Source organism: Eleginops maclovinus, chromosome 21, assembly GCF_036324505.1.
Source record: "Eleginops maclovinus isolate JMC-PN-2008 ecotype Puerto Natales chromosome 21, JC_Emac_rtc_rv5, whole genome shotgun sequence".
Lineage (NCBI taxonomy): Eukaryota > Metazoa > Chordata > Actinopteri > Perciformes > Eleginopidae > Eleginops > Eleginops maclovinus.
In genome coordinates this window covers 16,067,279-16,084,109 of record NC_086369.1, presented here as the reverse complement: position 1 = coordinate 16,084,109, position 16,831 = coordinate 16,067,279, and the positions used below count along the sequence as shown (strand labels likewise).

Sequence of the window (16,831 nt, the reverse complement as noted above, 5' to 3'; positions counted from 1 at the left end):
CTCCCATTCATAGTGACTGATAACACTCAAATTCTGATCAGATTACACCAAAGCCTTCATTCTTGTAGGTCTAATGGAACTGTATAGCATCTTAATGACTTAAAACAACAACAACATTCTCAGTTGTGGCTCCAAATCTGATCCCTGAGTGTTGAGTCTGATCGAAAAAGCTAGAGCGAGTGTGAGAAAACGAGCCATTGTGTGCTCATGACTGTGGGAGATCAGCGATGGATGGCTAAATTAAACTTAGACCTGGATGTTAAGAAATGATGCCCAGGCCCTTCGCCATAAATAAGATTCATTAAGACGCGGATTAATGCACATTTCATATTATCGCCGTCTCCCCTCATCAGGGCACTTTCTGAATGAATCAATACTGGTCTTGGCGGTGATTATAGCTGATGGATCAGAGCCGGGCCGCCCTTTTAATGGGACGATACTCCATCAACATGACTCCGGATCACTCTTATTCATCATAATAGGGAAGGACATGGGGCTTATGGAAACCTTCGCTTCCCCGCAGCATCGTTAAGGTGAGCGATGGACGATAGAGGCTGTCACTCCGCCACACAGTCAGTCGTCAGAGGAGGAGGAATCATATTCAGAAGGTCTCTCTTTCATTAGTCCAGACACTGAAGGAAGGCGACCTCCTGAAAACACAAGTGACCTTGGGATAACAGATACTCCTTCACTTCCCCTCACCCCTTCTTCCTGACGACATAAGAAAACAAAGGTCTCTCAGGAGCTCGTCCCGTGACACGGACAGACAGATGCTGGGAACAGACATTAGTCTTTCCGCCCATGTTTGTTCCTGCATGGATCAAAAAGAGGGAGATGTGAGCCAGATGTAAGCTGACTACACTGCGTTACCCAGCACTGCAACTGAATCACACACTCTCTGGCTTATTAAGAAATAAATCCCACACATTTGGCATCAGAACACCTTACTATAGGACTTTAACGAGCCAAAGTTTAGAAAGACAGACATGTTTACTGCTCTGTTCAGGGCTTTCCGTGTCTTTCAGAGCTTCAGGAAGATTCTGCAGATTCCTCTGAAGAGACCCTTACCTAATAGGAAAACCTTTATTATATCACCACATTCCTACCTACCCTGTTACAAAATGGGTGCTCAATCACCTTGGATAGGAGCTCTTTAAGGTTTCTAAAGTGAGGAGACACTGCCACCTGCAGGCCGTCGGGAGAACTCCCGGAAATAATGGCAAATAACCGAGGTGCAAACTGGCTTTGTGAGAGCAACAGTGTGTTCTCTGGAGCAAAATAACACTGTATGTCACCTTGATGCTATATTTCAAATGATATCATATTAATTAAAGCATTAATAACACCATAAAGAACTATAGGAAATATGTATTCAAGCAGATGTATCTCTGTAGTCGGGGTGAAACTGTACTAATTATTTAAAGGGTAGTAAGAGCATCTTTAGGTTTAATAAAATGGGTAAAAAAGGGCTTTCTTCCCCATGTGTCTTCCTGTAATAAACTGCTAGAGTTATGTTTTATGTTTATAACCACAAGAAGAACAACATAAATGAACAAAATCTAAATATATAAGCAGCAACAACAGGGTAAAATAAGGTTACAAAATACAGAGGTTTAACTGAGAGAATCACCTGGATTTCATGCATCCTAAAAAGACATTCCTTCACCGAGGGAGGGGAGATCATTAATTGCCCCTGGTGGCGTTTTTATGGAGTTTTGGAAATGGCTGGATGGCCGCAGCAGAGCAAAAGAAAACGATGGAAGAAAGAGAGTCGACAGAGACTGAGTGCAGAGAGACCCCATGAGGGCACCGCCTTCATCAGTCCAGAAAACATATGGAGAGGGAGGGGGGGGATGTCTGCCACACATCTGAGCCCCTGGGGTCAAAGAGACACTGCTGTCATAAAGGGACATAAATCCAGAGAGCTCTCTCTCTCTCTCTCTCTCTCCAGAGATCCAGGTAGATAACGAGGCCAGTTATCTACTAATGACGCTCTAGTGCAAAACAACACAAACACCTTGATTTGATTTCCCTCTTCATGGTATTTCCGTCCCAGCGTTGATGCAACACGCGTCATTGCAGCGCAGCGTAGAGTGTGTGTCTCACCTTTGGTTGAACATGCCTCTGAAGTTGTAGTTGGCTCTGTAGTTGGGCATGGGTTTAGGATCCAGAGGCCGGTAGATGGCCGGCTCCCCCCTCTTCATGGCCAGACCATTCAGCTCCACTGTGGGTGTTATACTGCCTGCAGAGAGACGAACACAAGCAATATGTATGAGGAATGTCTCTCTAATGTCTACTAGATAAAAACTAAAAATGGGCTTTAGAGCTTCACCTAGTATCCAAACTTCTGGAGGAGAAAATCTAATATAGAGAGACTTCTGAGGCCCCAAATCTCCCCACAAAAACGTTTACGCCTCCACACACTTCAGCTCCAGAAAACAAACAGTAGAGGGCACTAATGCAACCTTCAGGGAGCCGTTTAGAGGGTTGGGGGTTTAGTGTTTGACATATGGCAGTGATATTTATACACTTTATCTACAAAATAGGCACATATATGCATGTTTCTGCACACAGGACAGCCTCCAGAAGCAGAGTTAGCATCTATTATTAGCTATTCAAGCTAACACACAGTGGTTTTAAAAGAAACCCTTCACAGATGTATTGTTAGTGACCCCTAAAGTGAGTTGTGTTTTCCATACCTGGGTTGCTGTTGATGTCCACTTTCGGGGAGCGGGGGGCGGGCCGCGGCAGGACGCTCTCCTCCAGAGCTTTGGCGGCTGTGGAGTGCTGCGCCTTCTTGATGCTGGTTCCCTCCGCCTCCCACAGTTGCTCCCCCAGAGTCAGCTGCACCGTGAAGATCTGCAGAGAGACGCCAAACAGACTACGTTACCCAGCATGCCTCTGGAGCATGAACAATAATAATTTCTCTGGTTTATAATCAGTTTTTTTGTGACACACGTCCATGTTTTCCTCACCTTAGCGTGTGCGGGGCCTCTCTCGTTGAGGAGCTTGTACTGCGGTTGGATCCGGTTGAAACGGGCTAACTCATTCACCAAACACATCGGAGTTTTCTCTTTAGGGTTTGCCATGTTCTCCTGGGGCGGGCCTGAAGCAGAAACAGCTTTTCATTCAGAGGGACAGAACCAGAAACTGAACTGTGTTATCATCATGGACTGGTTTACATCTTCCCCACAGCCCCGTAATAAGCGTGTGTTACCTGGCGATGTGGCAGACACAGGGTCGTCCCCATATCCGACTGCAGGAGCGGGGCAGGCGGGTGTGGGGGCCGGGCCTGTGCCGTTAACGGAGGGCTGCAGACCCAGGGGTCCGGGGCTGGCCATGGCCGGCGGGGGGGCTCCGGGGGAGAGGCCAGGACCAGCCAGGGGTGCTGAGGTCTGAACTTTCACTTGAGCCATGCTCTATTCCTGCACACATTTCGATTACATTTTGATTCACCTGTTATCCCTAATGTCATATATAATCGTGCATCCTCACACACACTTTTTTCTCTGCATGTGTGAGGATATTATTCCACACCATCCGGACATCCAGCTGCTCCTTTGACAGATTTCTGCGTGCAAACGGACTTCAAACTGAGCAGCCGTCAGCCTATCTCACATTCTGATCCACTGGCAGCGAACACACCACACAATGAGGCTTTATCTGAAGGAGCTTTGCTCATGTTACTGCTGCTAAGCTCCCCGGAAAAGAGGAGAATCCTGTGATAGCGCCTGAGCAAGACAATGGACGCTCAATCACTTTTGATTTGAGACCAGAGTGAGGTACGAAGGCCGGCAGTGCATGGACAGCAGAGAGGGTCCAGCAACATTTCAATCTCTCTGAGCAGGCACAGAATATTTTGGTGAATGCAAACACAGGTCAGGGCCTGGGGCTTCACAAGAGAAACACAATATGCCACCATGTGTTTTTTATTAATGTAAAAGGCAATAAATCAATTAAAGAAGGTACAAAGTATCACAACAGCTCACCAGGATCGCTCCACTCCTGGTTTACATTAATATGTGGCTGCACACACTGAAAAGAAATGAGGGAAATTCTTTTCCCGTCCTCACAGGGGTCAGGGCTGAGGAGCTGCTCTCCTGGAGAAAGAGTCAGCCTGCAGTGCACACTTTAAGAGATGCTGGCTTTGAACCTGCCACCTCCAGGTGATGGACAATACCTGCAATACCTAAAGTGAGTGCTAATGTAGGCGAAAGTTAAAATGCAAACAGGTGTTAAACCAAACATGAGGACAAATATCAGGTGTTTTTCAGAGCTTCACCCTGATACTATGAGGATGCATGTCCATTGTTTACACGTGAGGACCATAATAGGACTGGTGTAAACAACAGAGCAGTTGCATGCCCATAACACACAAACTAAAATGCTATTTTTACTCTGCTCTGTGACCTTAATTCATTGCATGCAGCCTGTTTGTATCTGCGTGCATCCTCCTGTCCTCAGTATGTGTTGCTTCTCTCTCACAGAAGCATGCATAGAAAAGCAAAGTGAATGCACGGTGGTCCCACACAGTAACTTCAATAAGGAGGTGGTGTGTTCACTGACAGAGCCTGTCTGCAGCCCCTGAACCTACACTACAGCTTAGCAAGAAGCTAACGTCACCAACGAGAAAACGACATTTCCTGCGCATGTCAGCTGCTAAAAACAAGGAAGCAGAATTGGAAAGCACGCATACTGTCATGGACATGTCGCTGGGGTTTCTCCTGGTGAATTTATAGTAAATATCCCGCTCCTGGTAAGGCTAGTTTAGCCGGTTAACGCTCATCATGGCTGATCGGCCGAGCACCCCTCTGCTAGCATCCACATACCGCCCCATCCTCCACCAAAGTCTGCAGGATTTCAGGCCCCAAAACGGGATTTCAGTCGGGCAAAAGCGTGGAGAATAACCCAGAGACTGTTAATCAACACAGGGACAAACATTTGAGTGTATTTTTTACCTTTGTCCAGGGCCAGACCCCAGTTACACCTCCGACATTGGCAAACACTAAAGAGAACTGGATGGAAGAGGGGCAGACCACCTTATTTGTCTGGATAAATATTACAATTTCCCCACTTTAAAGGTAAATGGCTGCTTATTTAAGATATGTCATGTGTTAGGTTTGTGTTTTATTCGTGTGATTAGTGTAAAGCATAGCGTATTGCTAACGTGCCTTCATTACGCTTTGAGGTGAATCCTGAATGAATCAGACACCCCCGCGGTGGTGAGAATGGTTCAGTCCGGGTTAGCTTGAAGCTGTGTAACTTTGCTTCAGAATAAAAATACATCTTTCTAAACCAAATTTAATAATTGTATCAAAGACACAATATATAAAATCATTATTAACAACAGAATAAATGTATATAAACCATTCTAATATATAACATGATTAGAATCATAAAATATCTAAAAAATAAATCATTCATAAATAGTTATTTTATTATTATAGTGAATAAAAAATATACATATTTAACATTAATATTTAACACCATGCCTACGTTAAATATTTAAATAATATTTATTATGTATACATTAAATTACTATTTATTTGCACTAATTATTTCCATTAGCCATAAAGGGCTTTATAACTAAGGGGGAACATGTGGACTTTAATATAGCTTTTTTCTGTCTTAATCAACTTTCATTAAAGCATATTATAGAATTATCTACATTGTGATTTCACTGTGCCTTTTAATGTGAAGTTTAGCTGAACAATAAATAAGAGTAATAATGAATAAATGTACCATCAGTATAGAAATGCAGAAAGCATTAGCTAAGGGACCATTGGAATTAAATAAATGTAAAGAAATATAATTGTTTCACAAGATTTGACAGTAGTGTCGTAGAATGACCACTAGATGGCGCCACGAGACCACGGTTGTTTTTGTGGTGAATTATTAGTGATTAAAACTGACTGTTGATTCAAATTAAATCATGGTCTCTTTTCAAGCTTTGCTAACAACACAATTAATAACATTAATTAAAAATACATTTAAATTAAAAAAAAATACATAACCCAGGTTAAAGAACAATTAAAGAGGAGGGTGATAAATGCATCCTGTGTACCTAAACTAAGATAATGAATATTTTGAACCATTTTAGTTTACAGAAAGTTTTTTTTACCAGTGATAATTTCACATGGACTTCATCACATACTTAAAGTGTGTTTTGTAGTGCAAAGATAGCTTTATATACTGGATCATTAGCCAATTTCTGTGACTCAACATGCAGTTTGCGTGTTAAATTCAAGACCCTCCCCAAAACCCACCTGTTCCGCTCAGCCTGTTCCGTTTCCCTACATGTTCCCTGTCCTTTTGTACCATTTTTATCCTCTGAATTGTAAGGTGTCCCTGGGTGCTTTGCAAGGCGCCTCTAAATAATATGAATTATTATTATTCGTGTCCTCTTCCTTTGGCTTTATGAGTGAAGTCTCTTTAGTTTGTCCACCAACACTCTGAAGACAATAACGAGTGTCCCATGTTTAAGACATTGTGTAGATAGTAATGCATCTGGTGTACTAAACTAGAGGATTACCATTTCTAAAAGTTTATCTGACATGAATGAAAAGGTATTGAATGTTTTTAAAATGTTAGTTTGCTAGATTTAAGCCCTCATGATTCACTGTGTGCATAATATACTTAGCATTGGAATATTTATAGGTGTTAAAGTACAAACTATTCTTAATTATTGGATAATCTGACTTCTGTGATTAAATGAGTCTATGAGTTTTCTGCTACAGTGACTTGTTTTTAGACGTAGTTTTGGCTGAAACTATCAAACTTCTCTCTTAACTTTCCTCCTAATTAAACCCATTCAGTTAAAGTCGTGCATGAAATGGATAAATGCTTACAGACGCTGCAGGGGGAGAATAAAACAAGCATTATGTATCCAAGCATTGTGCAAACCACGGGTGAATAAAAGTGAATCTTTGCTTTTATTATTGATTATGAAAATGAACAGGCACCTATTACACGGAGCTTGCACATCCCAAAACAAAATGTCAAATATAAATAAACACACCCTCGTTAGTGTTGATCACTCACAACAACCTGCAAGCTAAGAGTTCAAACCACAGGAAGAAGAAAAACCCTAAAAATAATAACCTTTGTAACGTTTCAAATCTCTTCTACAGGAGGGCTTCAAACCCCCCCACACAAACGACTGCAACCAGGCCGTTCCTCAGCAGACCCTCGCGATGAAGCTAACTAAATAAAAAGTCATTGGTTAAATAGTTGTCTTTAAGTTATCAATATAGCTTTTGAGATAGCGCTGTGCTGTGGTAGTCTCCTCTACAGTATGGAGTATCCTCACATTCACTCTAAAAGATAAAGCACAAAAAACCCAAGATGGAAAAATTCAAGTATCTCTGACCGAGCGACGATAACCATTTCTTAATGGGAAAGGAAGTCTGTAGTAAACCTATGGAAAAAGGTGTCACATGATGCCAATAATAAAAAGCAGGGTTTGAAATGGCATGCACCCCCACTGTAAAACTACAACTAATTAGCAAAAGATGCAGACCACCCTCCGAAGAAATAACTCCCATCGTCCCCCCGCTATAAAGTAAATGCATCCTCTGCTAACTCCCTCCACTGGCTTATGTACAATAGATTCAGACGTGTTACTGGTTTACAACATAACAGTCTCTCTGGGTGAAAATATAGGTAAAATATCTGATCTTTTATTTGAGAGGCGATCTCTTTATTGAAAAAAGTACCTGAGCCAAAACTCCGACCAGGGGAATCACAAGACTCTTTTAAGACCCTCCTCTCTGTCCTCACTCTGTTCCCATTCTGGAGATCACAACGGAAGGAAATAACAAATACAAATACTGACCCAACGCTCCTTTTTTTCAAGCTTAAAAATAACATTTAAAAAAAGATTAAAGCATGAAATAAAATAAACGGTATCATACAAATAAAAGTGGATCAGACATTCGTTAACGGAAGAGCGAGGGGCCGCTGCACATCCCAGGCCGTCCAGCTGTTATCACATCCGTACCAACGCCTCGTCCGAGAGCTGCGACCCGGCCTCAGGTTGGAAGATGAAGAAGGAAATGGTGTCTACTCCATACAGTGGTTACAAACTAAACCCCACATTTTAAACCTGATAAATAAGTGGAGGACCCCCATTCCCACGGTGTGTGAGGAGGGGGCTAACGTGTAGTGCCTAGAGACGTTCACAGTGCATGTAATCTAAAGAACAAACGGATGAAGCATCGTCTTGGGGTTGTGGTGGTCCGATCCCGTCCGGATAAATTTGGATTTCTCTTTGTAGGCCCAAGCATGCATCCATCGGGTATTATTGCACAACACAAGGACCTTTAAACCCCCTTTGCCCCCCCCCCCCCCCACACAAACGAAAAGTAACAATAATAAAACAGGAATTATAACCATCTCACCACCACTGCTGTGCGAGCTTCCTGCCAAATAACGATCCATCTTGGGAGCATCTACCATTATTCTCGCTCGCTATTTTTATAAACATGCATCCCAGGGTGGGTGGGTGGGAAGGAGGGGAGGGGGGCTAATGCAGACCGAGAGCCTCCAGCGCATCGTGTCCATTGTTCCAGTCAAAAGAGTTCAAAGACTGAATGATTAAAAAGTGCTTTACGTAGGTCAGTAGGACTTCTTTCTTCTACGATTACTACAAAGTTTGTACATTAGCATGTATCGTCTGTGGAGGGAAACAGAGCCCATCTTAATTAATTGTCTTTAACGAGTATTTCTGATCACATGTGAGGTGTAAATACTCACCATGATACCACCATTTTGTCTTCTTTGGATTTTTGTTACACGTTCTTACATAAAAGGAGTTATCAGGCGGTCGTCTCTGCAAGGAAAAGGGGACATCAGTCAGATGAACCAGCTCTTAATGAACATGCAGGTCTTTATCTTCGGCAGTTTGTTTACCTTTTCTTTGCAGCTGGACAACATGCTGATAATGCTAAGACAAACTGATTGCACTGAGAGGGCTGGCGACCAATCCTCCGTTAGAATAGATAGACAGATGTGACCGTTACTATACACATGAGGGTGGACAGGTATATTCTCTCCTGTGAACATTACCTGCAACAGAGAGGAACAGAGCAGCGGTTACGAGGAGTATTCAGTGTGTATAGCATGAGGATAAGACTTTAACAGGTGGTGGGTTTGTCCAAGCTAGTCACTGAGTCTAAAAATGTACCGTATTATTTAACCATTCCCTTATTTTGCACCCAATTTGGGTCATTTTGGAGGGGAGAAAACGCATCTCGGCAGAGCATTTTTTAAGGAAAAAAGTGTAGATTTTTTCATGAATGACAGAAAATAATGAGATATCCTGTTTAAACTCAGGCTCAGAGACATGAGGATAAGGAGAGAGGGGCTGGTGAGAGAAGAGAGGGGAATGGGAGACGTAATTTATAAGAGACACGCTCTATTACGGTATCAGGATGGTAGCCAGCGAGAGGCTGGAGGAGCAGAAAGTGAAGCTGACACAGAAAGCTTAAATATTTACTGAAACGTTGGATAAAAGATTAAAGCTCTGAGGTCAGAGTCGGACTGTCTCTTATGTCCTATTAAAGCATGTTTTTGTCCTTCTGCTCATAAATAATATCAACTCATCAAATGTTTTGGAAACAGGGTCTACATGATGTTAAAAGTTCAAATAAAAGCTATCGTATTTAGGAAGGTTATTATAGGTAAGACATTTTGTTTGACATGTAAGGACCGAGACATGGACAGGATTATAATGGAGTCAATTAAAATGCAACCAATCACAGTACACTGTGGAAAAGGTGCTGCTGTGAGGCAAACTGGACAAATGGCAGGTTTTCTGTGAACACAAAAGTGACAAACTCCGTAGCAGTCAGCCGATTGTCCCGTTGCTTTCTGTGTTGTTGAACCATCACTAAAGCTCCTCACACAATCCCATAATGCACTGCAGCTCCCTCTGGGGCCCCCAGGCCTCAGTGGAGGGCCTCTCTGACAGCTTGTCCTTCCTACTTGAGAGGATAGGAGCTAAGCAGCTAAGTTTATCTAATTTTCTCTACACCTACTCATCCTCTATTTTTAGGTCGCCAGGCTCCTGATGAGTGAAACAAGATTGTGGAGATAAACTAATCCCCTCAACTGTGGCTGCAGCGTGTGTGTGTGTGTGTGTGTGTGTGTGTGTGTGTGGGGGATTCCTAACAGATTCATCCCACTAACAACTGCAGAGCCGCTAGCTTCATGCGGTTGTTGCTGCAGCCACACGGGGAGTACAGAGGGGTCTTTGCATTATTTCATGCCTTTTTTTCTACATTGCTTGTTGCATAGTTGGAGAGGAAGATGTTTACTGCCAACAACTACTCTTTAAAATCTGTGCTCCTGCAAAACCGGCAGCATATGGATCTGTTTTGTAGCCACTTTAATAGTTAAGACCTTCCTTCTTTAAACAGATAAAGATGGAAAACACAGATTGCACATTTGGTCACGTAAGCAAACAGCATAGCTAGATCTGTAAGGAACCACAAGAGGACTGTCTGTCAGTCTATACTATAATAAGCAGGGACAAAAGGACGCATTTTAGGGTTAAATCTACACTGAAATGATATTCTCTGGTTAAAACACAAGTAGAAATAGAATAAAGGACAGAACATAAGTTCAGTTTTCTTGTTTATTAGCTGTAATATTTTGAAGCTGAACAGACCTAATGTACCAGGAGATGGAGCTGTGTTGCAACTGTTTGACAATAAATCCACTCTACTTTTGTAAAATTAAATGAAAAGACATGATTTAAATGTTTGAGTGGACCAAATGACATTTAACAGCTCAGATTTAAACACATCTACACCGTTCTCCAGCCACGTGTTCTGTACCTGTAGCCAAAGGAGTTTTATTTCTGGCCCTAAACTAAAACAAAAGTCATCAAAAATAAACTTTATGACCTTGATGTCCACACCCAGGAAAGCAGCTTGTGCGTCATGGATGAAGCAGACAAAGAGCCACGCACACACATTCTCACACACACACACACACATTCTCACACACACACACACACACACACACACACACACACACACACACACACACACACACACACACACACACACACACACACACTAACAGCTGCAGAGGAACTTACCTGAGGTGAATCAAAAGGATATCGACTACTAAATTTGAAAAGCAGCTGAAATCTCTCTCCTTCATAGAGCGTGCCAGAAGCTCCCTCCATGTCTACAATCCACCTGGACGAAAGCACAGAATAAAACATGTTGAACAAACACAGAAATATATGTGTTTGAAGCTCTTAAGACCGGCGTTATTCCGAGTAGATCAGCAAAACTGTGCCAAGTTAATAATGTGTGTGTTATATCTCATCCCTCTGGAGTAGATTAGCAGTACACGTGCAGGATGACTTGCACATCTCATCACAAAAAGATCACACTGCTGTAAATCAAAGCATTTTAGCCTGACTCATGCCTCTGATATTCAATCTTCAGCGGGGTTATGGCGGCGCTTCAGTACCAACATGATACTCTATCGATCTAAACTAAATCCATCCTGGCCTCTGTGGCCCGGCACTGTGCTGACTGTGCAGGGAGGATCCAGTGTCTCGGGATGAAGGACCTGCTTCATAAACATGTATAACAAAGCCAGATATTCCACATCCTGTGCAGGAGAGCAAAGGAAACTGTGATGGCAGCTTCACAATCTCTGCCCTCGTTTCGCAGAGGAAAGATGGGTCACCACGGAGACTTGTTGTTCGGGTTCACAGCCTTGTGCCTCTTTCAGATGTAGCCTCGAGCACAGCACATTCAGGCCAGCATTGGAGGTCAGCCATGTTTTTAACTCCAGCCGTATCAACTGTACATGATGCTGAAATACACCTGATGCCACCTACAGTGAAAACAGGAAAGCAAACCCAAGGACATGACGCTCAACTTTGCCATCTGTAGCCGGGCGATTATATGATCCAGGCAATAAAAATATGGAGTGCAAATGTGACACTCTTCCTAATCTAATGAGCAGCTAAAGAGACACCGTGTACCCTAAACAAAAGCTACCACAGTCACAGCTTTTTGTCCTTAGTGTCCATGTTTGTTTTTACAAAGTAGAAGGTTACCTTGAATGTCAAGCAGGAAGAGACTGCTTTACTCCACCGGGACTCGCTTGATTGAAAAGGGTAAATACGACAGTCAGTAACCATGACGCAGAAATCAAACGCCTGCCTGACAGACATCTCAACAGAGGAGGACACATCAGGGTGTGTCCTCCTCTGTTGAGATGGATGCAAAGAACGAGGAAGCTAGAGGAACCTGTTCGTAGACATGTCGCTTTTACATACACACACAAAACAGTCAGGCAGTCTGACGTCGAGCTGACGAGGGAGGTGAGATCTTAATGGGAGTTTTTATGGAGTTTTAAAACACAGGAGTGCACGGAGTATGACTCAATAAAACAGAGCACTTTTGATAGTGGAGCAGGACTGCTGCAATCCACCTTTAACATACTAAACACATGTATAAGCCAGCGTTGCATGTATAATAATGAAGCTTTATCTGTACAGCACACACATATAGACCTTTGGTGCGTTCACAACGGACGCAATGCAATTTTTGGGCGCGTCGCGATTACATGTAAAGTCAATGTAAAGACGCGAAGACGCACAAATTTGCTCCGGCGGTGCGCATGAAGCGGATGCCGCGGCGCTAATGAGGCGATTGAAGCGACTGAAGGGGGCCACGTCAATCGTGAGGGTTCTCGCGTTAACCAATCAGCGGTACAGATCTCAGCCGGCGGTCTCTGACGTTGAATCAGAAAACCAAAACATCAGCCGTTAGCACACAGAGCCCCCAGCTCATCACATCTGTTCAGAAACTGTTCATTTTGATGTAGTTGGTATCTACCATAGTATTTGAATGATGCGGGTACACAACTGACAGCCGCGGAGAAACTCGAGAGATAAGAGAGATGCGATGTGTTCGCTTATACTCTGTGAACGCACCATTATACTCTTCCTTGGAGGATTGGTAACCTATAAAGATTGAAATCTAGACTGAAATACGACAAAAAGAATGAGGAAATCCTTTAGTTTGACTTTTGTTTGAACATCATGTCCTTGTAAGGTTCAGACAGGACATGATGTCCCACAAATCATCTCTCCATCTTTACATAATCCTGCACGTCTGGCCAAAACAGAGGCGGAGGACAGTGTGCGATTGAACGCTTCCTCTCCGACTGGTGCCAAAAAAGCCAAACAGCGGGTCGGGTTCAAGGTCAGAACTGAGGGGTAGTGAAAAGATTTGGGGGAAATGTCCCTGTGGTATTTCTCCTGGAGAGTATACGTGAAAAAGGGAAGCTCCTGAACTCTTTAACATTTCTCACAGCAGGGATTCAGAGTTTGGCTTTGACCTTAAACTGAAACAGACAGTGACGGGAAGAGAGGTGGATTTTGGGACACCCATTTTCCTGATAATACCAGCAACTATGGTGCAATTGCAGACTTTGGAACTCCCTGCCACTACATATCCGACAGTCAGATTCCATAACAACATTCAAAACTCAATTCAAAACCCACCTATTCAAACTGGCATTCTCACCATAAACTGTACTACCACTTCCTGTTGTGTGTCTTGTTTTACCCCGGATGTCCGCTGTTTTAACTCTCCCTATGTTACCCTATGCCATGTAAGGTGTCCTTGGGTGATTTGAAAGGCGCCTCCCAAATAAACTGTATTATTATTATGAATTCGACAGCCCCAAGAAGTATAGGGGGAAGCCAAGCAAACAGTATTTGTATTTATAAAGAAGCCACGCAATCGGGGTGCAAAAAGTCCTGCCTTTCCTGTGACTAGTCAAAGCGTCAATGCACTGTTTGCATAATGTCAATTAATTCAGCATTTCTCCCAAAAACAATGCAACGCACTCCCAGTTCATCATACTGCAAATACATAAATACTCGACTTTTAACATGTGGGCCATCAGCTACATCCCCTTTGAATTACCCTTTATACAGCCATAGATGTCACGGCTCTGATTCTGAACAGGTAGCATCTCTACCTGATAGCCAGCAGCTAAAAGTCATCTGAATGACGTCCAGAATATTTGTCGCTAATCCCTCCCCAGATCAAAATTTGGCTGATCCCTCCTGCTTATCAGACACCGTTTGACTAAATCAGTTAACATAATAAGGGCGGTTAAAGGGAGGAAACCGAGACAGAGAGGTCAGCTAAGCAGCCTCTGTTCCTTGCTACCCTAGACACACTGCTGCATGCCAAATCAACCGTTAAATATTTTATAAGGATGAATAGTGACACTGTGCATTAGAGACACTCTGCTGAGGGGCTGCCCGTCTCTGGAATGACCCCGATTCCTCTGTACATTCAGCTTTAATACACCTGCATTTCATCTCTCCTACCGACCAGCATTTATTCCAAGAGGATCTGTAGTGATGCCCTCTGCATAGGTCATCCAAAAACAATCCACTGATGTGACTACACATAAGATAGAAAGCTGACCTTTTTAATTACACAACACCGCATAAAATAAGAACATCAGCAGCTCAGCCTTTTATTACTTTGCACAAAAACGATGAAATTCTCTCCTCGAGCCGGGGACATTTTTAAAGCACATTTAAAAGAAGTCAGCCTGTATTTGAGAGGCTTTTAGCAGACGCTGACTACCATAAAGAATATATCCACAGACGGTCTTCCTTTTGTTACTCTTATCTTTTACATGTTTTATTGTTAGTATACCTTCCTTTGACTGCCCTTGCACACCTATTTCTGCTATTTGCATGATTTAATACCATCACCTCATATTTGTATTAAACGACCGGTTTTTGTTTTAGTGAAGCTTGCATGATCTACTACCAGTTGCAGGCATTTAGCTATTTAAAGTATCTATCCAATACTTTAGGTTTGCCACTAATAAGAACAGGTAGATCATTACATTTAGCTCACTGTTTACACTCCTCTGTTTGCTTCTCACACAGTCTCAATGGAAAGCAGTGACAGCTGAATCAATAAACGGATAGTAAAATTGTTATTCAAAAGAGCTCCACAACAACGTTTCCTTGTACCCTCTGTCTACAGATTAGCGTAAAGGTTATTTAAGCTAAATAGAAAACAGGATGACTTACTGTGTGATGGTGTTTTGTACACTTTTTTCATTGAGCGTCATTCCTGGGGGCGGATCGTTTTGCATGGCTAATAATTCCTTTTGTAGCCTTTTCTGTGGTGGAAATAGAATGAGAACAATTATAGCATGTAGAAAACACTCCTGTCTTCTTCCTTACATACATGTTAGTTATTATTTTACATCTTATTGCTGTAAAAACTGTAAAAGTTGAGGAAAACTAAAACTTTACCTGACTAATAGAGCTAGTTAAAGCCGAATAGAATAAGAAAATAAGGGATATAAAAGAGCAAGACCCCAGTTCATCAGTGGATTAAATAAGAGTTATCTTTTGTTTTATAAATATTCTACACAATTATAGCACGTAGAAAATACTGCCTTCTTCTTCCTTCCTTTCATTAACAGATCAATTATCAAACTGCTGGTAAAAACACATGTGTTACATCTTATTGATGTAAATGCTGTAAATGTTGGTTAAAAACAACACTCAACCTGACTATTAGAGCTATTTTAAGCCGACTAAAATGAGAAAATAAGAGGCTCAAACCCAGCTCATCAGTGGATTAAATAATAGTTATATTCGTCTTATTTTATTCATAAATGATCTGAAGTCTCCACCTGCACCTGCTCAGCTGGAGAGGAAACTGCCAAGACTTCACAAATAAAAACTATTACAGCGTGTGGAAAAGACTGCCTGGAATTGAATTGATTATCAAACTGTTGATAAAAAGGCCACATGTTTGTTGTTATTTTATATCTTATTAAAGTAAAACGGTTAATGTTTGTTATTATTTGATAAGCTGCTCAATCTGCTGCGCACTGGTTCGTTAGCTAGCTTACGTCAACGCCAGCCAAAACAGCATCTATCACACATTTAAAAGATTACATTTTAATATTAACCCAAAACATCTCATTCCTTGAGTTCATATATATGTGTTACTGGGATTAAAACACATCGCCAGTCAAGATGAAATAAAAAAAGAGGCTGGTTTCTGTTGATGATGATGCTAACTTGTAATGCTAGCAGAAGAGCTAACAGTTTAGCATAAAAATCCTCGCTTTTACTTTAATGTCAACACCACTTCGGATATATACCTGTACCAAAGTGAAGAGGTGAGTAAACCGCGTGAATAAACCCCACTGAAGGTCAGGTAAATTATAAATATCCAGGTCGCTGTCATTTGTGTTCTTACCTGCATCGACGCCATGATGGAAACCCCCCTGCAGCAGCGGAGGCACTACGTCACAGATCACGTGACGCACACAAGTTGTTTTGACAGTAAAACAATCAGCGGGGAGGTCATCTCGCGAGATCTTGATTACGGTAATTGACCATATAGCAGCTTTGTATAACATTAATTTCATAACAAAACAAAAATTCTCTTCGCTGTTATTTCAAGAACCACTGGAGGAAAAACAAATGAATCATCTTTTTTTGCAGAAATATGTTATACACAAATGTATTTTCTTGAAAACTATTCATATATTTTCAGCATTTAAACGAGGTACTATCAAATAAAGATATCAAGTGGAAAATAGAGGTTTGTAGGTTAGTCTTATTATTTTGGCGAAGACTGTTTCTAATTTCTTAACTTTCTGTTTTGCTGCATATTTAAGGTAATATATAAAATAAGATAAAGGTGTTGAGTGTTGGTAAATCCAAAACACACACATATCCTTACGAGTATTTTGTACAATTATCATTTACATCAACCTTTTTTCTCCAACTGTT

At 42.0% G+C, this 16,831-nt stretch overlaps 2 protein-coding genes across 2 annotated transcripts in view; both read right to left on the bottom strand.

The window, feature by feature from the left end:
* The window catches only part of stau2 (staufen double-stranded RNA binding protein 2), a 73,055-nt gene extending 68,051 nt beyond the window's left edge, over positions 1–5,004 (bottom strand). Inside the window, exons 1-5 of the mRNA XM_063912124.1 lie at positions 4,959–5,004; positions 3,218–3,425; positions 2,976–3,106; positions 2,700–2,859; positions 2,107–2,242 (exon numbers count right to left, since the gene is read on the bottom strand). Of these exons, the coding sequence (XP_063768194.1) occupies positions 2,107–2,242; positions 2,700–2,859; positions 2,976–3,106; positions 3,218–3,416 (626 nt within the window). The 5' untranslated portion in view covers positions 3,417–3,425; positions 4,959–5,004. The remainder of the gene's footprint in view (positions 1–2,106; positions 2,243–2,699; positions 2,860–2,975; positions 3,107–3,217; positions 3,426–4,958) is intronic.
* Positions 5,005–6,913: 1,909 nt separating this feature from the next.
* On the bottom strand, positions 6,914–16,359 carry ube2wb (ubiquitin conjugating enzyme E2 Wb). The gene is made up of 6 exons (XM_063912811.1): positions 16,293–16,359; positions 15,104–15,195; positions 11,105–11,207; positions 8,911–9,066; positions 8,755–8,830; positions 6,914–8,674 (listed from the first exon to the last, which is right to left on the bottom strand). The coding sequence occupies exons 1-6, from the start codon at positions 16,305–16,307 to the stop codon at positions 8,661–8,663; spliced, it is 456 nt and encodes a 151-aa protein (XP_063768881.1). The 5' UTR covers positions 16,308–16,359; the 3' UTR covers positions 6,914–8,660.
* Positions 16,360–16,831: the final 472 nt, after the last annotated feature.

Bases quoted from the DNA above. Each gene is read 5' to 3' on its own strand.
- ube2wb (XM_063912811.1), bottom strand. The intron at 11,208-15,103 runs GTAAGTCATCCT...GCTTTCGTCCAG, and splicing joins GTACAAAACACCATCACACA to GTGGATTGTAGACATGGAGG. The intron at 9,067-11,104 runs GTAAGTTCCTCT...TCTCTGTTGCAG, and splicing joins ATCCTTTTGATTCACCTCAG to GTAATGTTCACAGGAGAGAA.